At 39.2% G+C, this 27,650-nt stretch overlaps 1 protein-coding gene across 1 annotated transcript in view; it reads left to right on the top strand.

Moving 5' to 3' along the window:
- Positions 1-17,433, top strand: part of DISC1 (DISC1 scaffold protein) — a 531,299-nt gene extending 513,866 nt beyond the window's left edge. The window contains 2 exon segments of the mRNA XM_043999680.1: positions 15,827-15,908; positions 15,910-17,433. Coding sequence (XP_043855615.1) covers positions 15,827-15,908; positions 15,910-16,027 — 200 coding nt within the window. The 3' untranslated portion in view covers positions 16,028-17,433.
- The last annotated feature ends 10,217 nt before the right edge of the window (positions 17,434-27,650 follow it).

Genomic DNA, 27,650 nt, shown 5'->3' with positions numbered 1-27,650 from the left:
AACCCTAAGCTAAATTCCAAGGTCATTTAAAAATGACATTCAGCTTTCTTAATGTACAAAGTGCTCAGGAAAAGCAGGAAAATATATTGACTGCTATAATGCATACCTTAGATGGAATTTTTCTGGGTCACATTGGACCTTTCCCAAAGTAACAACATGACCCTGCTTAGCAAATGGATGTAAAAGGCTCCAGGAAACTCTGTTTCAGATCCCACTTCTTGAAAAAATACTATGTGGCTGTGAGCTTCTCTTTTCACTTTGCCTCCCTAGGCTTCAGTTTTTTCATCTGTAATATGGGGAAAATATTAATTGTTTAATACATAGAGTTCTTGATTGCAATATAAAGAAAGTGTTCAGGCAGCTAGGTAGCACACAGGATAAAGCACTGGACCTGGATTCAGGGGGACCTGAATTCAAATCCTGTCTCAGACACTTGAAACTTACTAGCTATGTGACCCTGGGCAAGTCACTTAACCCTCATTGCCCTGCGAAAGAAAGAAAGGAAGGAAGAAAGAAAGAAAGAAAATAGAAAGTTTTCAAGCCTTCATGGACCCTAGAAAAGTAAAACAGCCTCCTAAATTCATATCAGTGACTATGTAAAGGAATTTGATGTTAAGAAGACCTAAGTTGGAATCCGGTTTCACTAAGATAGTAATTAACAGCATCACTGTGGGCAAGTCACTTAACCTGTTTTTGGATCAATTTCCTCATCTGGAAAATAGGGATAACCATAGCATCTACCTCCTAGAATCTTTGTATCAAGTAAAATAATATATGTACTTTGTATACCTTAAAGAAGCATATAAATGTGAATTGTTATTAACTGAAAGACTTTGGAATCTGCCAGCCTGTCAAGGATCATCTCTTTTGAGGACAGATGGATCATTGCATAGATGGGTAATTGCTTTAGTATTGATTCTTATCTTTCCAGGTCAGCTACCCTAAATCATCAACCTTTTTTGTTTTGGGGTTTTTTTTGGTGAAATTTTTTTGGTCTTTAATTGTAATTCTGCCTATTATTTGTCTTTTGTTTTTATTCTTGCTTAAACCTTATTTTTTTATATGTGTCTCATTTGTCTTTTCTAGAGGTGATGGAAGCTATTTTGGAATCTGCTTCCCATCTCTCCGATACTTTTTAAAAATTCCACTTCACTCAAGACTTTACCTTGAAAGGGTTAAAGAGATTTTAAGACAACAATGGTAAGAAGGTCTTGGATTAATCAAAGGCATCAGTCTTCAAAGCCACAGCTCAATACTGGAGACAGGCTTGATAAGAGAGCACCACATTTCCTTTTTCCACTTTAACCACAATCCATTGACCATGTGTCTTACACAGAACAGGATATTGTCATCATTTTAATCAGAGGTGGTTTTTTCCTCTACCCAAGGTAATTATGGGAACAGATCTTCTTCAGTTCATGATTTCTTGTAGGGCAACCTATGGAGCTCCTGATAAAGCCCTGGGTAGCAGGGTGCCTAGGGCAAAAAGAAAGAAAAGAATGGGAGTAGAGATACTAGAGAATCAGGGACTTTGGAATCAGGGGACTTTGAGTTCAGAACCTGTTTCTGCCAGTTTACTTACAATGTAGTTTTAGGTAGCCAACCTCTCTGGGTCTCAGTTTCTTTCTATAAGGAGGTTGGACTAGAAGATTTCTGTGTTTCAATCCCTTCTAGCTCTAGATGGCCTTACTGTTCCTTTAGCTTAACCCTTCCCTTTATATATGAGAAAACTAAGGCCTAGATAAGTTAAATGACTTGTCCAAGGTCATACATTTGACAAGTGGCAAAGTCAAAATCTGAGCATTCTTTCTATTATGCAATCCTAATCCTATGGTCCTTTACTTCTGTCCTAATGAGGGATTATTAAAGCAATGTAAGTACTAGTTTGGGAGCAAGTGATTTTGCCAGTAGTGGGAACAATACATAGAAACAAAGGAAGAGGAGGAGGGAGAAGGGAAAAAAAAATTGGTGAAAATAAGCACAAAGAGAATCCCCATACCGTATTTCCAACATCTGGATTTGGTTTCAATTTGGGGAATTTGAATTAAACATTGAGATATTTCAAGAGTAAATCTTAAAGGCATAACTTCATAACAATTATTGTTGTTCAAAATTAAAACAGGCTTCTTCAAAAGGAGGTAGGTTAATGAAGGTTAAAAATTGTGTAAACATCTAATTGGGGGAAAATTAAATACTAAATACATTTTTTAAGAAGATAAAAAAAGGAGGTGGGCTCCTTCTCCTTGATGATCTTTATAGGGAAGCCATTTGTCTGTGGTAGGGATTTATTTAAGGTATGGACAGAACTGGATGGTCATTGAATTCCCTTCCAACTCTCAAATTCTGTGATTCTGAAATGAAATCTTGAGGTAACCCTCAAGTCTGGAAGATTGATTGAATCCAGGATTATAGGAAATTGATTTATTTCCATACTGGGCCTAGAGGCATGGAAGCAGTCAACAAGCAAATCATGCCCTTTTAATTTCATAAAAACAGACAAGAATAGATATAAACAATTAAGGTGGCCCAGGAACCAATCTTGATTCCCAGTGGTGATTCAGAGCCTGAGGGGACCTTTAGATTCCAACCCCCAGAGACTTCTTCAGACTGGAACCCTTTATATGGGTTGCATGGTACAGTAGCAAGAGTCAGTCAGTCAGTAAGCCTTTATTAAGTACCTAACACATGTCAGGCATTGTGATAAATGCTAGGGATATAAAGAAAGACAAAAGATGATCCCTGCCATTGAAGAGCTGACAGTCTAGTAGAAGAGACAAGTAAACAAAAAGGTACAAAAACGCTATATGCAGGATAAATAAGAAGTAACTAACAGAAGGGAGACACTACAAATAAGAGGAATTAGGAAAGGCTTCCTGTGAACCCTGGGATTTTAGTTGGGACTTGAAGGGAGTCAGGGAATCCAGGAGGTAGAGAGGAGAAGGACATTTCAGACATAGGGCATTTCAGAGACAATGCCCAGAGCTGGGAGATTGCATCCATCTCTAGAGTATCATTGGATTGAAGGAAGCCAGTGTCATTGGATTGAAGAGTACATGGAGGGCTATAAAATGTAGGAAGACTGGAAACTTGTGTGTGTGTATTGGGGGGGGGGAGTGGGGGGGTTAAATTATAAGGGACTAAACGCCAAATGGAAGACTTTGTATTTAATCCTGGAGGTGATTAGGGGCCATTGCAGTTTCTTGAGTATGGGGGTACTTTAGGAAGATCATTATGGCAGCTGAGGGAGGAGAGACTTGTGACAGGTAGACCAAACAGAGGCTATTACACTAATCCAGGTGGGAGGTGATAAGGACCTGCTCCAGGGTGGTAGCCCCTTCTCAGAGAAGTGGAGGGGCTGTATTGGAGAGATGTCACAGCAATCAAAGGGCAAGGCCTCAGCCACAGAATGAATAGGGGATGGTTTGGGAAGTGGAAGGAGTAGAGAAGGACACCTAGGTTGGGAGTCTGAGGGACTAGGAGGAGGATCCTGCCCTCAATAGGGAAGTTGGATAGAAAGGAAGGTTTAGGGGGAAAGACAAAGAGTTCAGTTTTGAAGAGGCTAAGTTTAGGATGTCTATGAGACATCCAGTTTGAGATGGTTGAAAGGCAGGTGGAGATGGGGGACTGGAGTTTGGCAAAGAGATTAGAGCTGGACAGTGGGGTTTGAAAGTCATCAGCAGAGAGAGGATAGTTATATCACCAAAGTAGGACAGAAAGAGACAAGAAGATCGTCCACAGCAAAGCTCTGTGGGTGACTCAGGGGTAATGGGTGTAACCTGGATGAAGATCCCTCAAAGAGGCTGAGAAGGAATGGTCAGATAGGTAGGAGGTGAGCCAGGAGACAGTGGTGTCCAAAAAGCCTTGAGAGAAGAGAGTATCAAGAAGAGGATGTTTTCAGGGGCAGCTAGGTTGCACAGTGGATAGAGCATGGGAGGACCTGAGTTCAGATCCAACCTCAGACACTTACTAGCTGTGTGACCCTGGGCAAGTCATTTAACCTTGACTGCCTCCTTTCCCTCCCCCCCCCCCCCCGAAAAAAGAGAGTGATTTTCAGTGTCAAAGACTATAGAGAAGTCAGGGATAATGAGGACTGAGAAAAGGCCAGAAAAGCCTGGATTTAAAGTCACAGGACCTTGAGTTCAAATCCTGGACATGCCATTTAATTCCTATGTAACCTTAGCCAAGTGGGTGAAATCTTTGGGCCTTGGTTTTGTCATCCTAAAAAGGTAAGAGTTGCATTTGGTGGCCTCTGAGCTTCCTTTCCTCTCTAAATCTAAATCATAATAACAATGTTCATTTATATTGCCCTTTACAGCTTCCAAAGCACTTTACAATTATCTTATTTTATCTTCACAACTCACCAGAGTGGATGATGCTACAATAATGCCCATTTTAGAGATGAGGAAACTGAAGGAGGCAGAGGTTAAGTGACTTACCCAAGCCCACACAGCTAGTAAGTGTCTAAAGCTATATCTGAACTTATCCCAGGTCATGCACTCTACTGTGCCACCTACCAGCTTGGACTCTGGCTGCCAACTAGGGTCACAGAAGACTATTGTTAGAGCTCTTATTTACCAGTATAGTATTCTCCTTAAAAAAAAAAAAAACCCAGTCACACTGCAATTGATATAAAGCCCTTTCCAACACAGTGAGGATGAACAAGCAAGGTTTATTGTCCATGCTGGTTCTAAGCTTACCTTTTATTAACTTCAAGGTCAATGATTCCCAGCTTTGTGGAATAATTTATCTTACCCTATTTTTTAACATTGATTTTTAACATCCAAATTCACCCTCTTAAGAAAACTTTGTGAATTTATACTTCAGCCCTTTCCTGGAAAATCACGTTAGCACATATGGATAAGTGATAGGGATTAGATTTGTGTTTTCCTTGCCATAAAGAACTCCCAGCTGAACAAACTCTCTACCAACACGGATTGGCACCGTCTCTGCAATTTATAATCTTAGTAAACTTTATAGAGGCACTGAGGTCATGACTTGCCCAGGATCATATTTCCATTTACATGTAAATACATAAATATCTACAAATAGTCTTCTTACCCCTGGATCCCATAGGAACTTTGAGGTTTATTCAAAACTATTAGGATTGTTGACTCTTGCTACAAATAAACAATATAAACATTTCTCTACTTCTCCTCCCTACCTAAATGGGAATTAGTTCTCTGGCCTTTCTCAAAGACAAATTATCAGTCTTAATAATGTCTCACAAGTACTTTGTAATGTGTTTCACTGTGTTGTTTGTTGTATTTATCACAAGTTCCTGAAACTTCACAGTTGCAGCTAATTGGCCCTTTTCAAAAGGTGTGGGTTCAGTTGCTTTATAGTTGACCTTAAATGCTTTTCTGGGTTTGGGTAGAGCTCATTAGCAGACAAATGTACCTATCTGCAAATGGGATGGTTTGCCAAATGAAAAGAATATTTATTTTTAAATTTTCAGTGAAAAGCAGTTTTTGCAGAATTCCTGTCCTTCTCCCTGAGAATTTTGTTGACACCTGTTGAGATTCCTGGAGATGCCCCAGGGATATTGCAAAATCAGGGTTGGAAATCTGGGTCTAAGTGCTGAAATCAGCAGAAACTCATTTTAACCCAGACTGTTCTCTGAAGTTTAAGCTTTTGTTCTCTGTCACTGAGATGGAGTAAATACACAGAGGAGGAATCTTTGAATTCCTCCAATGGGGTGCTTGTATTCAAGGGGGATATGGTGCCCCTAAGTTGGAAAGGCATATTTCCATGATTTTCTGGAGGTTTCTTAAAGCAAACAAAAGCTCATGTTGAAAATTAAAACTTAGCTGGAAATTCCCGAAAGGCTGTCAAACCCTTCAAGTCATACTCCGGATTTGTCTCCCTTTTCCTTTTAGATCAAGAGTATAGAATTGTAAGTGTGCTTGAAAGAAAAGACTTGTCTTTGTAAAGTATTGCACAGGAATTGTTACTTTTCCTTTGATTTCATTAAGTAATTTTATCTAGGCCACAATGCACTGTGGTTTTGATTCATTAAAAATACATAGTAGGAGAGGCAGCTAGGTGGTGCAGTGGATAGGGCACTGACCCTGGATTCAAGAGGACCTGAGTTCAAATCTGGCCTCAGACCCTTGACACTTACTAGCTGTGTGACCCTGGGCAAGCCACTTAACCCCAATTGCCTCACCTATATATATATATATATGGAGATTTAGGTTCTGAATGTCATTGTTTTTCATTTTCTATGTTGGGAGTACCTGAAAAGTTCTCCAATCATCAGTCCTGTTTAGGTCAGGGCTTCTTAAACTTTTTCCACTTGCCACCCCTTTTCACACAAGACATTTTTAGGCAACCTCTAGTATATAGGTATATAAAATAGGTATACAAATCAAACATTTACTGCCAAGTTTTTGTGACACCCCCCCACACACATTCAGTTGCACAACCCTATATGGGGTCATGACCCACAGTTTAAGAAGCTTTGGTTTAGGGAACTCCCATTGTGGATGCTCCCTGTACTAACACTAATCATAGCTGGTCTGTGACTTGGCCAGTCATAGATTCATAGACTTAGAGTTATCAAGGAATTATTTAAAGATGAAAGAAATGAAGCACAAGGTCACACATATGTTGTAAGTCAGGGATGGGATCTGAATCCAGAATCTCTAGCTGTAGGGCTAGGATGCTTTCTAAATGTACCAGGGAGTTGCTGGAGGCACATTAATGTTAAGCATCTCATCCAGGGTAATGCCTGTGGTAATTCAGGATGGGGAGACACTTTTTGTCTTCTTGACACCAAGCCTGGTACCATATCCACTATATTTCACCATTTTTTAATTAACACTACTTGATAAGAATTGGCAGAGTGATTTCAATAATAGTATGGGCTAGTGATTGTTATTGAGATTTGGCATTTATCTACCCAGGACCATTTGGCATTCTCGGTTAATGATGAAACTCCTAACCATCCCTGGTCAAAACCATGAATCTTTGATTCTCCCTTCTTTGTCCATGACCTACCATGTTCTATTGATTCTACTTCCCCAGTATGTCCTGCATACATTTGCTCTTTTTCATTTGCTTGACTGCCATCTCCATCTTTTTTTCCAATCTTGCAGTAGCCCCCAACTTGTCTCTGCCCCAAGTCTTTCTCATTTTTCTGATGAATATTTCTGTTTCTCACTCCACTACTCACAAACCTTCAGTAGCTTCCCAGTCCTTACAACAAAAAATCCAAATTCCTTAGCCTTGCATTTAAAGCCCACCCCAATAACCTCCTGTCCTAATTTCATACTATAACCCCTAACATACCTTATGCTTTAGCCAAATTAAGCCACTCACTATCCCAGAACATGCTCTATTCTTTCTTATCCTTGGACTGTCCTCCATCTCTACTTGCTAAAATGGCTAGCTAGGTCACCTCGAGTAAGTCACTTAACTTCTTTGTGTCTCAGTTTCTTTACCTGTAAAATGGGGTTAATAGCACCTACCTCCCAGGGTAGTTGTGTGGATAAAATGACACAAGATATGTAAAGCACTTTGCAAACCTTATGCTAGCTATTGAAAATGTGAAAATGGTAGGACAGGTTTTCCTATTCTGCACATGGGGAAACTGAAGCTTTAAAAGGTTGTGTCTCACCTTTCACCTGTAGTTTATATGTCAGTTCAGTTGTTTTTCATTTGTGTCTGACTCTTCTTGACCACTTTTGGGGTTTTCTTGGTAAAGATACTGAATTAGTTTGTCATTTCCTTCTCTAGTTGATTTTATAGATGAGCAAACTGAGGCAGACAAGGTTAAGTTGCTTAGGGGCAGACAGTGTCTGAAGCCAGATTTGAACTCATGAAGATAAATCTTGTGATGTATAAAAAGTTCAAGAGACATAACTTCCAGATAATCATTTTATTAATGATGCTAGCCTATTATTAATAAAAAGGGGTCAGTGACACTCTCAAATGCCAAAGACCCCTCATGGAACCCACTCAAGGCTTATATGCCATTGGAAGAGTGGAGCTTCCTGAGAATGTTAATTGACTCTGATTGGTTAATAAGTAATGAAAGAGAGTGAATATTATAATGAGAGGTAGACCTATTCTAATGAGGGGCTTGGGGAATGACTTTGATTATTTACTTCCAAATCACGCCCAGCCTTGGACAATTTAATCAAAGAATTTATCCTTACCCAAACCTGAGTAGAATGCAATGGAGAGAAATTCATCTAGATAAGATGGTCTACACGGGGTAAATTTTTGGCAGAGGTGAGTAAAGTCCTTCAAAGGCTAGGCTTAGAACAAGGAAATAAGACAAGGAAAGAGCCTGAATTCCCCCCCCCCCCAATGGGTTATTTATTTATTTATTTTTTGGTGAGGCAATTGGGGTTAAGTGACTTGCCCAGGATCACACAGCTAGTAAGTGTCAGGTGTCTGAGGCTGGATTTGAACTCAGGTCCTCCTGAATCCAGGGCCAGTGCTCTATCCACCCCTAATGGGTTATTAATAATCATTTCTCTCAGTCTTCCTGACTCCAGGCCCAGCGCTTGACTCTAATCTAGATATTTGGATCTGTGTTCCCTCCATATACCACACAACCTCTGTGTTCATGGTGCCACCAGAATCAGTGCTTGTCCTCTCTCTTACTTATCTTCCTGTTTCCCTTCGTCCCAAACACAGAGCCTTGTACATATTCATGTCAGTAGATGCTTATTGGATTTAGCTGAAGTTATTTAGAGCCATTGTGCTGCCTTACCTATATAGAGATAACATCCAACTACCTCCACAGAGAGAAGGCAAAAGAGCCCTCCTCCGTGGAGGAGATCACTAAATAATAGGTACTATTAACACCACCATATAGCCAGCAACCATGAACCAGCAGCAAGTATACAAAAACGGCCCACCTCACCAACTGGGAAAAACCATACTATGATGAGCATTGTTACTTTTCTGACAGTCAAAGTTCAGAATTCCCAGTAACAGTAGACTGAGCTGAAATTTGCAATTACACAGCCATTTGGCTTTCCAATTAAGTTATATTTTGATAGACATTTTGAGTATGTTTTTGTTATTCCATTTCTTCTGCTCTCACCAAACTCCTGAATTCCAAATCAAAATGCTTCAATAGAAAACAGTCTAGGGTAAGGGGATTTTCAAGGTGGGGAAGGAAAGATTTTTTGGCCATCTGTCCCTTCCTCTTCTAAATGACACCAAAAATAAATACATATATTGAATTGAGGACCCATAGAATCATAGCCTAGAACTGCTCAGAGGTCACCCAGTCCTATTACCTCATTTTATAGATAAGGAAAGTGAGACTCGTTGAAGCTAAGTGAATTGTTCAATGTCATTGGAAGTAAGCCTTTGGTATAAGATTTCAATCTGGGTCCTCAGATTTCTGAGTTAGCATGCTTTTTCTTTTACCTTTTTTTCCAATCATAAAAGTATTTTATTATTTTCCAGTTACATGAAGAGATAGTTTTCAACATTTGTTTTTTATAACATTTTGAGTTCCAAATTTTTCTCTCTCCCTCCCTTCCCTCCCCCCCTCCAAGACAGCAAGCAATCTGATATAGGTTATAGATATATAATGACATTAAACATATTTCTGCATTAGTCATGTTGTGAAAGAAGAATCAGAACAAAAGGGAAAAAACCTCAAAAAAAAACCCAGACCAGAAAAACAAAAAAAAAGTAGAAACAGTATGGTTCAATCTGAATTCAGATTCCACAGTTCTTTTTTCTGGATGTGGAGAGCATTTTACATCATGAGTCCTTTGGAATTGTTTTAGATAAGGAAAGCTTTTTCTTTGTAATAATTGACCTCCCAGTGGATAGAACACCAGCCCTGGAGTCAGGAGGATCTGAGTTCAAATCTGGCCTCAGACACTTGACACTTACTAGCTATGTGACCCTGGGCAAGTCACTTAACCCCAATTGCCCTGCAAGATAATAATAATAATAATAATAATAATAGACCTCCCTACGTTTAGATTTAATTAATGTCACTTAGGAGAGGCAGCATGATATAAAGGATGGAGGGCTAACTTCAGAGTTCTAATTCTGCCTCATATATTAATTGTAACACCATGAGTAAATAAATCACTTAGCCTTTTTGTACTTCAAAAAACTGTTTTAGATTTCTTTTTGGAGGCAATCAGGTTTAGGTTAACTTTCCCAGCATCACAAAGTTAGTAAGTGTCTGAGACTGGATTTGAACTCACATCCTTCTGACTCCAGGGCCAGTGCTCTATCCATTGCACAACCTAACTGCCCCAGATTTTAATTTATAAATGAATTACTATTCTTCAGTGCTGGAAGAAATTTCTTCATGCTAGTCACAGATCTGGGCTTCCCTCACTAATCCGCTCTCTTCCCCTCCTAAGAATGGGAGCAAATCAAGACCTTCCATTATTCTCTTGTTATGATGAAGAACTGGAACCTTGGTGAAATTCCTGCTCTCCCATCACCCAACAAGCATTATTGTCAAGAACTGAGATGGCTACTGGAGACACAAAGGCAAAAATGAAATGGTTCCTGCCCTCCATAAGCTTATATGTAAAATACAAGGTGATTTCTGTTAGGGAGAAAGTCAGTCAGCAGAGATGGGAAGTAGGGAGGCCAATCAGGAGAGGCCTCATTTATGCTGACCTTTGAAAAAGGTGGCATTTTAGCTGACCTTTAAAGGAAACTAGGAATTCTAGGAGGCAGAACACTTTCTGTAACTTTTGTGGCACCTCGTCATTTAATTTGAGTGGGGTATTGATGACCCTCTAGATACATGTAGTGTGTGCCTGCTTGCATGTGCTCACACACACACGCCGCTTTTCCTTTAACATCACCTACAAATTATCCAATTCATTTACTTTCCTATTAGTAGGTAACATTTATTTCTCAGTCTTGACATACACCCCTTAGTCAGGTTATTCTTCAGAAAATCACTGTTGGGAATGTAATAAAATAAAAATGGAAGCTGTCTCTTGAAAATATAAAGCAACATGATTTGGAAGGCTAGGGGTGAAGTTGTATTTCTACAGTAAACAAAACAAAGAAACAAAAAAGCCTGTGTGCACTTACAACATGTTGAAAGGATTTCCCAGGTTTTTGTTTTGTTTTGGAAGGTATTTATTTTTTTTTAAACTGGAACATATTTATAAGAACTGAGAGCAAAGCCCTGCCTAAGGGTGTGGTAGACATAGCCGGGACCCAGAAAACTAGAATCTGAGCTGAGGGAAGAGGAGGGCTGTCCTCTAGGGTAGGAAAGAGCAGATAACAAGAGTGTGAGAATGACTTGGCCAGGCAGGGCCAGTCCTGCCTTTGCTCAGGGACATGTGTGGAATTTTAATCCCTACTGAGCAACTAAAGTTCAAACAGTATTTATTACATAACCTGTGAATTTTTAAAAAGTGTTTCTGATGCTTGGGGAAAGGAATTTCTGCTTGCTTTGGAGAGAATTTGGCTTTCCATTGGGTGTGGAAATTGCAAATCTTCGTGGACCTGTGTGTCTCATTCCTGGAGGCCACAACAGCTCCTAAGGAACCATCTGTTGATTTGAGAAGTGGTTGGGTAAATGTCGGGGTGTCCCTGTGGTCCATATGAACTTAATTAGGCTGGATGAATGGAAAACTCACCTTCGATTACTCCTTCCAGTCACCTTTTGAAAGAGAGAACAGGATTTCCAGGTAGCTACCAATTTCATTGTTTCAGTAAATTCAATTAAATTGAATTATTCTGTTAGACATTGTAGAAATAAAGTTGAAAAGTAACACAGTCCCTGTCCTCAAAGAATTGGCCATCTACTATTCTAAGGCTTGGAGTGGCAGGATATGACATGCACATAAGAAAACATAATATAAAGTTAATTATTTATCCAGCTTAGAAATACATATATTTGGGGCAGCTAGGTGGCACTGTGGACTGGCTTCAGACACTTGACACTTACTAGCCGTGTGACCCTGGGCAAGTCACTTAACCTCCATTGCCCTGCAAAAAAAAAAAAAGAAATACATACATTTTAGGAGCACTGTAATGGAAGTGCATTGTAAGAAGCTCTAACTTCATTAGATGGGTGAGTGGTTTAGTCTTTGGTTTTGTCTTTTATTTTAGATTTAATTAATTATAATGTATGCATGTCACCAAAAGCTAACAATCAAAAGGGATTTTTTTTTTTTTTTTGCTTTTAACATACATTTCAACCATTCATTCCCTGTAAGGAAGTGCCTTGTTAAAGTGGTCACCAAAGCCTGGCTTACAAAAAATCTACATATATTGATAGAATTTGATGAGGGGTTAGGTGAGTACAAAGTGAAGTGAAATACAGGGACCTGCCTTTAAGGAGTTTATCATCCTAAGGGAAGATGAAAAAAGTAACCAAATAATTGAAGTACTTGGCAGAAAATAACGAGATAAGAAAAATCTGGGCAATTTGCTTTGGAGGTTTAGAACAAAAATGCACAGTAGAAAGTTGACACCCCAAATAAATATGGAATTAGAGAGCACACCTAAGGGCAGGGAGGTGGTACAGTGGATAGAGCACTGGGCTTGTAATCAGAAAGACTCATCTTTGTGAGTTCAAATTTGTCCTCAGATACTTACTAGCTGTGTGATCCTAGACAAGTCACTTAACTCTGTTTACCTTAGTTTTTTCATCTGTAAAACGAACTGGAGAAACGACTCTAGCATCTTTGCCAAGAAAACCCCAAATCGAGTCACAAAGAGTTGGATGCAAAACACTGAACAGCACCAACAAAGACAGGTTACCCTGTGCTTCTGAGGTCTCAATCTATGAGAATATTTCAAAGAAAAACATTTATGATTTAAAACTTTGGAACAATTAGAACTATCTAAAAGAGGAATAGAATGTCTTGAGAGTTAGTGCGTTCTCCTTCATGAGATGCTTTTAAGAAAAAGCTAGATGACCCCTTGCTGTGTATGTTTTAGAAAGGACTGATATTAAGATGATCAGCTAGGTGGTACGGTGGATAGAATGCAGGGTGTGGAGTCAGGAAGCCTCATCTTCCTGGGTTCAGATCTGGCCTCAGACAATTAATAGCTGTGTGACAGTGGGCAACTCACTTAACCCTATTTTTCTCAGTTTCTTCATCTGTAAAATAATCTGGAAAAGGAAATAGCAAAGCATTCCAGAATCTTTTCCAAGAAAACCCCAAATGAGGTCAATGAGAATCAGACTCAAGTATTGAGATATGACTTTGTTTCTGAGGTCTTTTTCAAGAATGAATTTCTGTGCTTTTGTGAAATGTGACCTTGGGCAAGTAATTTAACGGTCTTAAACCTTGGCTTCCCTCTGTATAAAATGATGAGGTTCAACGTGATTTCTAAGATCCTTCACATCTCTCAATCCTAGAATTTCAAACTGAATATTTTAGAGGGGACAGTAATTTCCACATTAATATATTCTCATCTAATCCCTATTTATCCTGTGTATATCACCATAGTCTGGGACTACAAAGGCCTATTATATTTACTTTAGTTGTGTCCCAGATGTAGGTTGGCTTTTCTTTTATATTTCCTACATTTTAGTTTCAGTCTTCCAGTTCTAGAGAATCCTAGCTTTTTTTTTCTTAAAGCTTCTCATTTTGCATCAGTTTCTCTCTCCCTAAACTCTCTGTAATCATTTCACATATTACAAATAACAGCATGTAGTCCCAAGCTGCTTATCAAAGGTAATTAAATCTCAGAGGTTTGTCAGGATTCATAAACTGCCTAAGCTCGGGGCCTACCAGTTATAAATGTAGCAGAACTTTGTGATTAAATTACAATTTGGTATTCAGTCTGAGGCCACTTAGTCTTTCCTGTGCATCAAATTTTGAGTGCTTCTTCTACTGAAGAGTATCTGTCCATGGAAATAGAACTGTCCCCATTCTCAAAGGCAATTTTGTATTTCTTCCTTCTTCCTTGGTACCTTTTCTTCCCCATATTCCCCGACCTTATTCCTCTTAAGTTCTTAGGCAAGGAAAGATATGTATGTAAATTACACAAATGACGAAGTCTAGGGCTGCTAAAGGCTTTTCTGAGTGGTACGGGGTGACTGTCTGGGAGGGAGTCATTTGCATAATTTCCCGTGATCCTCTGGAGATGAGCTTTACAAAGAGAAACAGAAAGCTTCTACAGTCATAACCTAAGGGTGTCTTTCTCTTGAAATTGGTCTGACCTTGTAGTTAAGTTAAATAACATTCTAGATGGAACTGACTCTAAGGACCTTTCTAGATCTTCTTGAAATCATAACAACATATAGTCCTTTGGGTCTGCAGAAAACGTTTTCCTCACAACAGCTCTTGATGCTGTTTGTTCTTGTTCAGTCGTTTTTCAGTTGTATCCAACTCTCTGTTACCCCATTTGGGGTTGGGTTTTTTTGGGGGCAAAGATATTGGGGTTGTTTGCCATTTCCTTCTCTAGCTCATTTTACAGATGAGGAAACTGAGGCAAACAGGGTGAAGTGACTTGACTGGGATCACACAGGTGGTAAGTATCTGAAGCCAGATTTGAATTCTGGAAGATGAGTCTTCCTGACTCTAGGTCTGGGCTTCTATCCATTCCACTATTATTCCCCCCCACTAACCCCCCAGCCCCCAGGGTAAATGTGAACTCTGAGAGGTTAATAATGTGAGTATAGTCCCATAGCTTGTGTCTGAAACAGAGCCAGAAGCTGTTTTTTTCTGTTTTCAAGCCTACTACCTTTTCCAGGATACCAGGCAATTGCTCTATAATTTGCTTGTCTTGCCCCCCTTGTCTAAACCCCTTCTTTTGGCTTTCCCCTTGGTACCTCTGGAGTTTGATTCAGAGAGCCCTGGGCCAGACTCTCATCTTCCATGTATCCTAAGGGTACCTTAGCCCCATGTTCCTTCCCCTGAAGGACAATGGGAGGAAAGAGAAGGTGGGGATTGTTAGGTGGCAGATAGAGCAGATTCTAGAAATGAATGATTCCACTTTCACCTGCTTCAGATGCTGTGATGCAGGCATACCCCTCAGCCTCCTTCACTCACCCTTCACACTTGTTGGGTGCTTTGTGATTGTTTTGGCAAGTTTTTCCATTACAAGCTGGGGGCAAAATTTGGGTTCTTTCCCTATACTTTGCAGGGAAGGAAGCTGAGGGGTGGAGGAGTGGTTAAGAGTGAGTCACTAGGGGGCAGCTAGGTGGTGCAGTGGATAAAGCACTGGCCTTGGATTCAGGAGGACTTGAGTTCAAATCTAGCCTTAGACACTTGACACTAGCTGTATGACCCTGGGCAAGTCACTTAACCCTCATTGCCCTGGAAAAAAAAAAAGAGTGAGTCACTAGCCATTTGGCTCACTGAACTTCAGGTATTTGCAGAAAGGCTATCCTGGCATACTCCTTATTTTTAGAAACCTAGATATATCTTTTAGGGACTCAGCATGGTGCAGTGAATCAGGCACTGGACTTGGAGTCAGAAAGACCTAGGACTGAATCCTGCTTCAGACATTACTAGCCATGGGTACACATCACTAGCATATCTATGGCTCAGTGTCTTTATATGTCAAAAAAAGAAAAAAAACCCCTTCAAACTAGATGGTTTTCTAAGGTTCCTTTCAAGTCTATGTTTCTTTTTTCAAATGTTAATTTTTCTTAGTTTAAAAAAAAAACTCACTTAAGATGGTTAATGACCCCAGGCTTTATGGAAATTGCAATATCTCTTTTTTTTTTAAAAAAGCATAAAGTATGTATTAATATTTAATCCCTATGATTTGGAAGAACTTGAAACTGCAATTAGATGGCAGAGCCCATCTGCTCCAAGCAGTTGAACAACAGTCTATTAAATAACTTGGAGGGTGAAGAGGGCTGCCAATCACCTTTAGATTTATTCCTTAACAAAGTGTGCACAGGCTCTCAAGAGGGAGATACAGATGGTGAAGGAAACTCTGCAGGCCATGATTGTGCAGCTCCAGCCAGCGGAGGCCGGAGACTTCCTGTGTGACAGCTGGTGTCCAGAAAACCCAGGCTGGACAAGTGATGGGGGAGGTGGGAGAGAAGAGAGTTTCACAATTTCATAAATCCCAATTCTCTGAGGGCCGCTTTGGGTAACTGAGCCTTCTCACACATCAAGCTGGACACACCTCTTCACATTGTGCTTAATGAATTCTCTTGAAGAACTTATGGAGACTGGAGCCTTAAGAGCCAGAAGAGGACTATGATGATTTTCACGGGCTGGCACAGATTAGGAAAACAGGTTTCCATGAAGCATTCATGGTGACTGGAATTGGGGAGACTGTAAATTAATACAGTGGGGTGGGGGGGGGAAGAGATGCCGTTTTTCCTTTTGAATGGCAAACAGAGATGCCTCAAATACATTATTAACAATGGCTTCCCTGCTCAGGATTGTGAAAGTCTTCCTTCTTTAATAACAATTATGTTCAAGTATTTCCCTTCCAGCCCCCATCAGAGACAGAAATTCTGACAGACAAATGGTTTTTCTCCTCCCTCTTCATTTTCTTGCTTTGTACCACACTAAAAATATTTCTGATAAAAGAGAAATCCAAACAACAGTCAATTTTTCCTCACCTGTGCCTGGGCTACATTTTCCTAGAGGCACATTATGTAACAGAGATAATTAACCTCAGAATGTTGAGTAGCTTTTCATCTTATTTCATCTGTGACTTACCAATGACTCATAAGAATTTAATACCAGAAACCTAAAGTGTGTTTTTTTTAAACGACAGCAGCCTCTATTGTGTAAATGCCTAATTATCTTTTAAAGAGATGATTTCTTGCTTAGCACTCTTTTTTTCTCCATGCTTTTGAACTGCTTTTTTCTATATGCTGGAGCTCAAGTCTAAAGTCTCTATGCATTGAAGGAATTAGATGATATGTAAATTGACTTTTACAAAAGTCCTATTTTCTTCCCTGATCTTTTTCACTGATTTGTCAGACAGGAAATGGTAGTGAAAACCCACCCCTAGATGACACAGTGTTCGATAACAGCTTTTAGCTTTACAAGTCCAGCATTCTTCCTTTTGGCAAAATCAAGGTAGTGTTAAACAGTTGATAAAGCAGCTCTGCAGAAGTGATTTATATCTCACTGACCCAGTTAGGTTATTTTCATCCTCAATCCTCTAACTGAACCGAAAATGGGACCCTAAACACTGACTGTGTGGCATATAGCAAGAAGAAATTTCATCTATCCACTATGACTAGAGAGCATAAGCTTCCCTCACAGAGTTGAGGCCAGACATTGCCCTGAGCTCAGATTGGGTCCAGTGTTATAACGAAACAAGAAGAATCTGCAAATTGATTTTATTCTCTTTTGGTTTTTAGCAATGGTCCTGCTTTAGTTTGCAACCATTAGCACATGAAAAGACTTCCATTCTAATCCAGGAAAATGCCTTTACTTAAATTAACAATTAAATTTTGAGAAGAGAAGGCAAAGAGAAAGTACAATATCTGAATCTGATGATTCTTGTTCCTACTCCTCCTAGGACAGCAAGGTGGCATAGTGGATAGAGATTCAGGAAAACCTGAATTCAAATCTAGTCTTGGATACTTACTAACTGTATGATCCTGGGAAAGTCACTTAACCCTTGATTGCCTCAGTTTCCTGATCTGTAAAATAAGCTGGAGAAGCAAATAGCAAGCCACTCCAGTGTCTTTGCCAAGAAAACCCCACGTGGAGTGAGGATGTGTTGACCCCAAACAAACAACAAAAAGTCCTCCCCGGCCACTAGCAGATAATAATTAGCATTTAATATTTATGCATATTATATGTATATATCTTTTTTGCAGAAAGTCACTTTAATAATTAAGCAAATTGTTTGTGTTGTTGAACATTTGGGTTATCCGTATGCATTAAAAGGGCCAATACCAGAATTATTCACTAATATATTTATGAAATATGACTTTTGGTATTGTTTTTCATTGAAAGTAAAGTAAACCTTAAAAAGAGTTAGGATTTGTATTTCCCATCTTTCTAAGTATAAATCCTTCATTTGGATATGAAAATTGATTGTACAAAATGAAATTAGATTTCTCAGTATGGATACTGACAATGTTAGATGTTTGTGTACCCTGGGTCTATAAATTGTCATGAAAAAAATTAATCTATGTGATTAAGTATAATTCAACAATTAGCATGTAGTTGAAAATAGCTATTAGATTATCCAAGTCACATGGAACTCACTGTGGGTCTGTAGTTCCAGTTAGCTCTCTCTCTTTCCCTTATGTCTACTGTCATTTTCCTCAAAACCATGAACAAGCCTTTAAGAATATCTTTAAGTCTAGAGGTACTACGGAGCTGATTTGATAATATATATTATATTACATCTCATATGGGTTTGATATTTGACTTCTTCAAGAGCCCCTACCTAAACCCATTTCCCTTTTAAACATCTAGCATACTAGCTGTGTGACCCTGGGCAAGTCACTTAACCCCCATTGCCCCGCCAAAAAGACCAACCAAACAAAAAAAACCCAGAATGATTCTTCCTTGTGAGAGATCTTCCTGCAGAGGCCTGATATCCACTAGGGTATAGGCGTGGTAGAAGGGATTCTTTCTCAGGTTTGGGTTCATCTGGGATGGCCACTTCAATCATTTCCCAGCTCTAACATTCTAGGTGGCACAATGGATAGAGCATTGTAGCTAGAATTAGGAAGACTTAAGTTCTTAAGACTAGCTGTGTGACCCTGGGCAAATCATTTAACCTCTGTCTCATTTTCCCCATCTGAAAAGTGAGGATAATAATAGCACCTACCTCTGAGTATTGCTGTAAGGATAAATGAAATATTTGTAAAGCGTTTTGGAAACCTAAAAGTGCTATATAAATGATGACTATTATTATTATCATGATTCTTTGTGCTCTGGGTCTTTTATTTTCTGTTAGTGTGATTTTCAAATGGCTTCATTTCTTTGATCTCAGTTTATTCATCTATAAAATAAGAGGTTTGGGCTGTTTGATCTCTTAAGGTCCCCTTCTTGCTCTATATCCAACGATCATATAACCATGGCCTTGGATAGTGTAACCTGAACATGAAGAAGATATACACTGAACCCTAGGTTACCTCCTACTGAATCTGCATATCAAGAGGAGACAGAACAAAATATACAGGTCCCCTTCTGGGAGGAGTGTCAGGAACATCATTTAGGACTTGGAATCTAGGTATGTGGAGTGATGAAACAAAGCCCTTCTTCAGAAAAACCAATCTTGTCATAATAATCAGCCTTCAGCTTCCACAATCTTGATGTTCCAGTCAACGGATATGTACAAGCATTATGATCTCAGCTCTAAAGTAATGAGCAAATCCACTATGCTCATCTGCTAATAATTACATGCCTTGGATTTTAATACTTTTAAAAAATTATTCATATTTGATTTGTTCTGAGAATTTTATTTTATAATTTATTATTCCATTAAATTGACTTTTTAATCAAATCAAATAAAAAACTGATGTGAGATCTTGCTATGCCCTTGTGATTTTTAAAAATTTTTTCTGGATTGCAGATGCTCTAAAAGTTGTATAGTTTTCAAGTATCTTGTCATCTAGGGGACTGAAATAGTGCTCTTTATCATGAAAACATTTTCAACAAAACTAGTTTTTAAAAATCTATTTATGCAGGGGCAGCTAGGTGGCGCAGTGGATAGAGCACCGGCCCTGGAGTCAGGAGGACCTGAGTTCAAATCCGTCCTCAGACACTTAACACTTACTAGCTGTGTGACCCTAGGCAAGTCACTTAACCCCAATTGCCTCACCAGAAGAAAAAATCTATTTATGCTTGTGTCTGGAAGTGTTCTAATTAATCAGTTTAAGAGGTATAGTAACATGAGGGATAGACTTAAGGAAATGTATTACAGGAAAAGAAGTGCCTTCTGGAGGAGGCTGTAGCTGGTCTCCCACTTACTCCCTGCCATTCCTCTGAGATTGCTTTCCCCTTAAACACATGTACATTCACATACACGTACATGTACACAAACACATCCACATATACATATATCATATGCACAATTATTGGTTTGTTTTTACTCCATTAGAATGTGAACTTCTTGAAAGCAGGACCTTTGTTTTTACCTTTCTTTGTTTTCCCAGGGTTTAGTGCAGTGCCTAGAACAGTGAACACTTAAATGCTTTTTGACTACCTGATTGACTGAAAACAAGACATGATAGATGGACCACCCAAATGCTGCACCAGTATCTACAAAATGTCACAAGACCTAGACAAAGGTATCCACAAAGGATAGATTGTCTCTGGAGATAAAATATGAGGACACGGATACGAATTACTTGGGATGGAAAGATATAATTGAGTCTACACCTATGTAGGGAGTACCCATGTCAATGAAATGATGGACCTATTGAAGTATATCATTCACCTGAAACAGTTTGGCTGAGAAACTCTTATGTAAGATAATATACTGTCCACATAGTATCTGCAAATCCCTTTTCACTAGTGGTAGAGCACCTCGTAGCTTCTAAATAACCCATTCATTTTCATGACAATAATTTTTGAACAACATTGATTGCCCCAGGGAAAATATAGCACTATGCATTGTAATGATAGTTTGAAAGGACAACTGATTTTAACAAATAAAAATTCTTTTCCTTGTAAATTGAAGAACTGAAAGGAATAGGAATATTAGGTGGCTTACCAAAGATCAAATAACTGAAAAGTTTCAGTGTTTAAACTAGACTCCTTGATCTTCAGCTTACACCATAAATCATTAGACTATCTAGAATTAGAGTTTCAGTTGATATGATAATATATTGAAAATCCAACTTAGATTTTGTTAAAGAAATAGAACAGTGACTATGCCTTTAATTCCTTAGTTGCAATTTCATTGATTATGCATGGATTAGCTGAAAAGATACTGTGAAGTTGTACATCAATGACCAATGTAGTCAGACTAACGGCATCTGTTGTGTCAAGACTGGGTTATTTCTGCCCTTAACATATACCAATGTTTAGACTACATTACTTTTTATTTTATCTTTTGTTCTGAATTCTCTCTCTCCCAACCCCCACCACTTTTGAGAAAATTAAAGCATTTAAGGTTTGCAAAGCACTTTGTAAGAAAAACAAAAACCATCACAATTCTACATATACATGTGTGTGTAGACACACACACAGGCAAAACAAATTCCTGCATTAGCCATGTCCGAAAGGAAGGAAGGAAGGAAGGAAGGAAGGAAGGAAGGAAGGAAGGAAGGAAGGAAGGAAGGAAGGAAGGAAGGAAGGTATGAAAGAAGGATGAAAGACAGACAAAACAAGCTTCAATTTGTAATCTGAGTCTATCACCTCTATATCTGGAGAGAGAGTAGTATGGGGAGGGAGGGGAGTAGACATGAACTATAGAGTATAAGACTGTCCAGCATGGGGCATGTCCTCATCAAAGAAGGTACTGTGCTGTAAGAGCAAAGCAGAATCACAATAGCACTAAGGAAATGTGAAATGTGCAAAGTAGTGATATCTACATTCCTAATGTTCAGACTCTTTGTACCTAATCTGTGGTAGAGCCTTCTGAATTCATATTGGATTGATCAGCCACAGTCAAACACAGTATACCTTGACCCCAACATCTTGATGTCATTGGTCCTTTTTGAGTATGAAGGACAAATAACACCAACAGGGTGGATAGTATGTTTCACTGTAAATCCTTTGGATTTGTGGTTGGCCTTTGTGATGATCAGACTTCCAAAGTCTTTTATAGTTTACAATATTTTTGTTAAATTGCATTAATTATTCTCCTGATTCTGCTTACATCACTTTGTATCAGATCACATAAGTCTTTCCAGGTCTTTTTTTTTTTTTAACCATTCCCTTAATCACTTCTTACAGCAGTATTCATTACCTTCATATACCATAACTTATTCAGTCATTTCCCAAAGGAGCAGCTACATGGTGCAGGAGGTAAAACACTGGCCCTGGATTCAAGAAGACCTGAGTTCAAATCCGACCTCAGATATTTGACCTTACTAGCTGTGTGACCCTGGGCAAGTCAATTGACCCCCATTTCCTAAAACATCTGGGCCCATCCCTAGTCTTCCCGATCTATGTCTTGCCACTGGACCCAGATGGCTCTGGAGGAGAGAGTGAGGCTGGTAATTTTGCACATCTCTTCCTCACTTAAATCCAATTCACTGCAATTCATGACATCACCGCCTGATGTCATGGTCCTCTTTGAGAATGACACCACCACCACCACCAACAACAACATTGCCAAATTGATAGTCAGTTTCTAGTTCTTTGTCATGTTGAAAAGCACTACTGTAAATATTTTTGTAAATATGTGTCCTTTTCCTCTTTCTCTGATCTCTTTGGAGAATAGACCTAAAAAGCAGTATCACTAAGTTGAAGGATACACAAAATTTATGAATTTGGGGGGCATGGTTCCAAACCATTTTACAGCTCCACCAACAGTGCAATAAAGTACCTATTTTGATTAATTTCCTTTTTTTGTCAATTTTGGTGAGTGTGAGGTGGTACTGCAGAGTTTGTTTTAATTTTCATTTCTCTATTGGTGAATGAGAGCAATGTGTCAGTCTCAAGTAGAAACCACTCCAATAATCCATACCATAACAGCATATTGACTGAGTTTAACAATGTGTCATTATTTATGTCTTATTGTATATTTATTTTGTTAAATATTTCCCATTTACATTTTAATCTAATTTGAGCCACACTTGGGAGTGTTGTGGGCTATATGCAGCTCAAGGGCCATGTGTCTGAAACCTCTGATTTAGAACATTTCTTGATATGGCTACTGATAACTTAGATTTTTTTTTTCTTCTTCTGAAAACTGCCTATTCACATTCCTTGATCACTTATCAACTGTTTTTTTTAACTGCATTGCTTTTTTCCCCCATGGCACAGTGCTTGTTGTTTGTTTTTCATTTTCAAAGAGAACCAATGACATCATAGGTCATCTGTCTTGACATGTGCGTGAGGGGGATTATAAGTGAAGCCCAGTTGCCCAAAGTGTCAACCTCATTCTCTCTTCCAGAGTCATTGAAGTCCAGTGGCAAGACAGAAGTCAAGATAATTGTCAATTCTTTGGGGATGCAATGGATGACCTCAGCCTCTTCAATGTCTGACCAAACTCTCAGAGCTCCCCAGCACCTGCTTTAGCTGACTTCCTGGCCATTGGAACAAATTGCTCTCATCTGCCCATACTGCTAGGGAAAGTGTTCACATGCTTGGGATAGGCATCCCCTAACTCACCAAGAGTTTTGAGCCTTGTGGGTTACCCTCAGCAGTGGAAATTACCACCCCAACATGAAGTAACAGGGCCTCAGTTTACTCACTGTAGTAACTGAAGCAAGACATTCAACCACTTTAGGCTTCAATCTCTTCATATATAAAATAATGGGGTTGGACTAGATAGTGAAGGTCCCTCCCAGCTCTAGAATTAGGGCCCTATGACCTTCCTACAGCCTTGCCCTTTGGTCTGTGATAGCCATATTCTAAATCAAATAAGGCAGTTTTCTTTACAGTGAAGACAGGGTCAAGTTCAAAAGGAATGGCATCTAACCAAAAATACCTAGCATCAAAAAGAGGGTGAACATGAGGGTGTCATGTGATATTTCAGGTTGAAATTCTCATTTTAAAATAAAGGTGTGTGTCCTAGATAAGATTTCTGAATATTTCTGTTCAAAATCAGATGACTCATGATAATCCTTGGCAGAGCTGAAATTAGCCTAGGACAACTGGAGCTATCTTGCATATGTCAATTACTAAAATCCTTGCTACTGAGTAAGAACAAAGCAAAATGCCCCACCATGAGAAACACAGGAGGAGGAATTACCATAATCATTGTTCTTCACTGTCACTTCCTCTTCCATAATCACTCAGCAACTTTGTCGTTATCCTTCAGTCCTTTCAACAGTGTACAACTCTTTGTGACCCCATTCAGAGTTTTCTTGGCAAAGATGCTAGAGTGATTTTCCATTTCCTTCTCTAGGTCATTTTACAGATGAAGAAACTGAAGCAAACAGGGTTAAGTGACTTGCCCAGGATCACACAGGTCTGAGGCCAGATTTGAAATCAACAAGGTGTCTTCCCAACTCTAGGCCCAGTGCTCCATCCACTGTGCCATCTAGCACATCTCAGCAACTTCTTCTTCTCCTTTAAAGTTCATGCCAACCTGTCTAGATCCTTGTTGTTGTCATTTGTGAATCTCTTAGCTATTCTTGCCCCCTCCCTAAACTTTTAGTACTTGGCTCACTGTCTGCTTTTCCATCCCAACCCTTGTTCTTTTCCTCTCTTGATCTCTTGGTTTCTCAACCTCCTCAATTACCATGCTCTCCTTTTCTGGTCTACTTCAACCTTGCACAATATTGGTCCTGCATCATGGTCTACCCTCACTTCTTAGCCATCAAATTGCATTTTCTTCAGGTTTCAGAATTCCTAGTTAGGACTCAGATTCTTAGGAGCAGTATGGTGCAGTGGGAAGAGCACTGGATTAGCAATTGATAGATCTGCTTCAGTTCTCAGCTCTTTCACTGAACCACATAAGATTTGATAGGTCAAATCTTCTTTAAAGCTATCATTTTTCTCATCTGTAAAGTGAGTTAGACTAGATGACTTCTAAGATCCCTTCTAGCTATGATTCTATGAACATATGCTAACATTTTCTGTTTTCTTCTCTAAAGATTTGTATATTGGCCATTTGGAATTTCATAATTCTATAGTATTTTCCTCATTTACTCTTTTATTAAACACAAGACCAGGACTAAGACATTAATATGCTCAGTGGGAAGGCTTTAGCTTTTTTTTTTAACAGGACAGTAACATTTGAGACAGTTCTAAAACTGGGAAGGTATACTTTGTTCTGATCCCTTCTGAAAACTAGGTAAATAAAAACCTCATGCTAAAAGATGTCTTTCTAAACCACCATTGGGAGCCCAGATGGAAATGTCTGAGGCTTTGTATGAACCCTGAGACTTCTGTGTACCTTACAAGGTCATGAATTGGAACACCTTAAAGGAAAAAAAAGCAGGAAAAACTGAATTATTCCTAATGCCTTTGGGTAAAAATTCTCATGGTATGAAAAGATTTTTTTAAAAGACAGCAATAAAAAAGTAACATAGTATTACAAAGACAATAAGAAAGTGATCGGGAGTGTAGCAGGGAGACAAATGATATGCTATATTTTGTGGGAGACATGGAAAATTAAAAAGATCTTTGTATAATGGCCATCTACTATGCAATGAAAACAACACAATTTCTGATTTATCGTTGCTTTCACAAGAGCCAGAAAAGGGGAAGAAGGAAAGCTTCAAGTGATTTATCTTGCAAAGCTGCAATTTTTAACTTTTTAAGGACAAGTTTATGAAGTCCCCCTTCCCCCATCCTTGGATTGAAAAGATGGAGTTTATTATGGAGACCCTTATCTTGAGATTTAGAAAAGAATAGGAAAGCTGTGTTTCTTAGTACTGGGGTTTTGGAAATACAAAGAAGGGTAATGAAATATGGGATAGGTATTCTATCAGGTTCCAGTATAGATGCTCTTAGACATAGTTTTTAAGCAAATATCATACCTAGAAGTGCTAAATCCTTTTGTTCTCTAGCACAAAGCTTCCTATACTGTGGGTCATGACCTCATATGGGGTCCCCTAACTTAATGTGGGGATCGAGAAAAATTTGGCAGTAAATGTTTGATTTGTATACTTATTTTCTATGTCACATAAAAATTTCTTGGGTGAAAAGGGTTCGTGAGTGGAAAAAGTTTACAAAGCCCTACTCTAGCATAATACTGACTACAAAGCTGAGTCCAAGCTGAGAACTGAAAGAACAAAGTAAAAGGATATTCTTTATGCTTTCCTTTCTCCTCTCCTCTCCTCTCCTCTCCTCTCCTCTCCTCTCCTCTCCTCTCCTCTCCTCTCCTCTCCTCTCCTCTCCTCTCCTCTCCTCTCCTCTCCTCTCCTCTCCTCTCCTCTCCTCTCCTCTCCTCTCCTCTCCTCTCCTCTCCTCTCCTCTCCTCTCCTCTCCTCTCCTCTCCTCTCCTCTCCTCTCCTCTCCTCTCCTCTCCTCTCCTCTCCTCTCCTCTCTCTCTCTCTCTCTCTCTCTCTCTCTCTCTCTCTCTCTCTCTCTCTCTCTGCCTGTGAATGCGTATCCATCCTTTAAAATCCAATTCAAGAGCCTCTTTCAGGAAACTTTCCCATATCTTCCCAGTTGGTAACAACAATCCACTCAGATTACTCTGATTCATAACTTTCTAGTGCTTTCTGGAACTTAGCATAGTACCTGATACATAGTAGATGCTTAATAAATGCTTATTGACGAAATGACTGACTGGAGAAGAAGGGTTCTTGAACTTTTGCATTATAGACCCTTTGGGTAGTCTAGTGATGTCTATAGAAGCCTTTGCAGAATAATGAAAGAAATGCTAAATTTATATTAGAGGTTAGTAATAATAAAGATATAATTTTTTCTTATCCAAATTCATGAACCCCCTGAAATCTATCCACAAAGCCTTTTGGGTTCTAGATTCATGGTTGAAAGTTAAAACTCCCTGCTTATGCATGTGTATGGGAAGGGGCAGGAAGGAAGGGTCTGCCCTATGATTTAATCAGAGAGCTATAAATATAAGAATAGCTTAGAAGTAAATGTAAATATCAGGACAGCAAAGTAATGCAGTAGATAAAAGGCCAGGCCTGGAGTCAGGAGGACCTGAGTTTAAATTTGGCCATGTGACCCTGGACAAGTCATTTAACCCTGCTTGCCTCAGTTTCCTCATCTGTAAAATGAACTGGAGAAGGAAATGGCAAACCACTCCAGTATTTTTAACAAGAAAACCCCACAAGGAGTCACAAAGACTGAGATAACTGAAAAACAACAACAAAATATGGATATAAACTATAAATATAACTATAAGAATAGACCTATTCTCATTCCCATTTTTTAAAATATGTTTTCTTTTGGTTTGTTTTTTGTTTGTTTGTTTTTTGCAGGGCAATGATGGTGAAGTGACTTGCCCAGGGTCACACAGCTAGTAAGTATCATCTAGCTGCCCCCTCTCATTCCCATTTTACAGATAAGAACATTGAGGCTTAGAGAAGTCAAAATAGCTTGCCCAAAGTCTCGCAGCCAGGCAGTGACAAGATTTAGACTTTGATGACTCCATGTCTAGTTCTCTCTCTACTGTACCACAAGAGATGAGATTCAGCTTTCCTGATCTACCTGGATTGTCTCAGTTGAGTAGAAGGAAACAGATTATTGTGACCAGGTTTATTTTTCATAAAGTTCCTCCCACCCCCTCCCTAGTATTCTTTCCTCCACTAGACACTTTGAGATGCTATGTTGTATTCCACAACTCATGTCCTCTCCTGATGGCTCTTCATACATAGAAGTGACCCCAGATTTCTTGAAGGCTGGGTCAGTGGAGTACAAGGACTAACAGATTTTAATTTGAAAGATGAATCCAGTATTTGATCACATCTGTCATCCAAGGACCAGAGTAGCTAAGTTCAGAGAGGCTTGTTCTAAGGCTAGATGCTGGGTGAGAACATTTTTGGCCATGGTAGCTCCGAAAGACTTTTTAGCTAAGTTACAGCAAGGTTGTGATTTTTATCAGTAGAGAGTACATTTCATGGTGGTACTGCTGTACTGTGGGCTAGAACAGCAGTGAATAGAACCCTGGACCTCAAGTCAGGAAGTTCTGAGTTCAAATCCTACTTCAGATACTCACTGTCACCTTGGCCAAGTCCCTTGATCTCTGTGGGC

This window comes from Dromiciops gliroides, chromosome 4 (assembly GCF_019393635.1).
Source record: "Dromiciops gliroides isolate mDroGli1 chromosome 4, mDroGli1.pri, whole genome shotgun sequence".
NCBI classification, from domain to species: domain Eukaryota; kingdom Metazoa; phylum Chordata; class Mammalia; order Microbiotheria; family Microbiotheriidae; genus Dromiciops; species Dromiciops gliroides.
The sequence above is the reverse complement of the archived record's forward strand: the minus strand, read 5'-3'. Positions and strand labels throughout refer to the sequence as shown.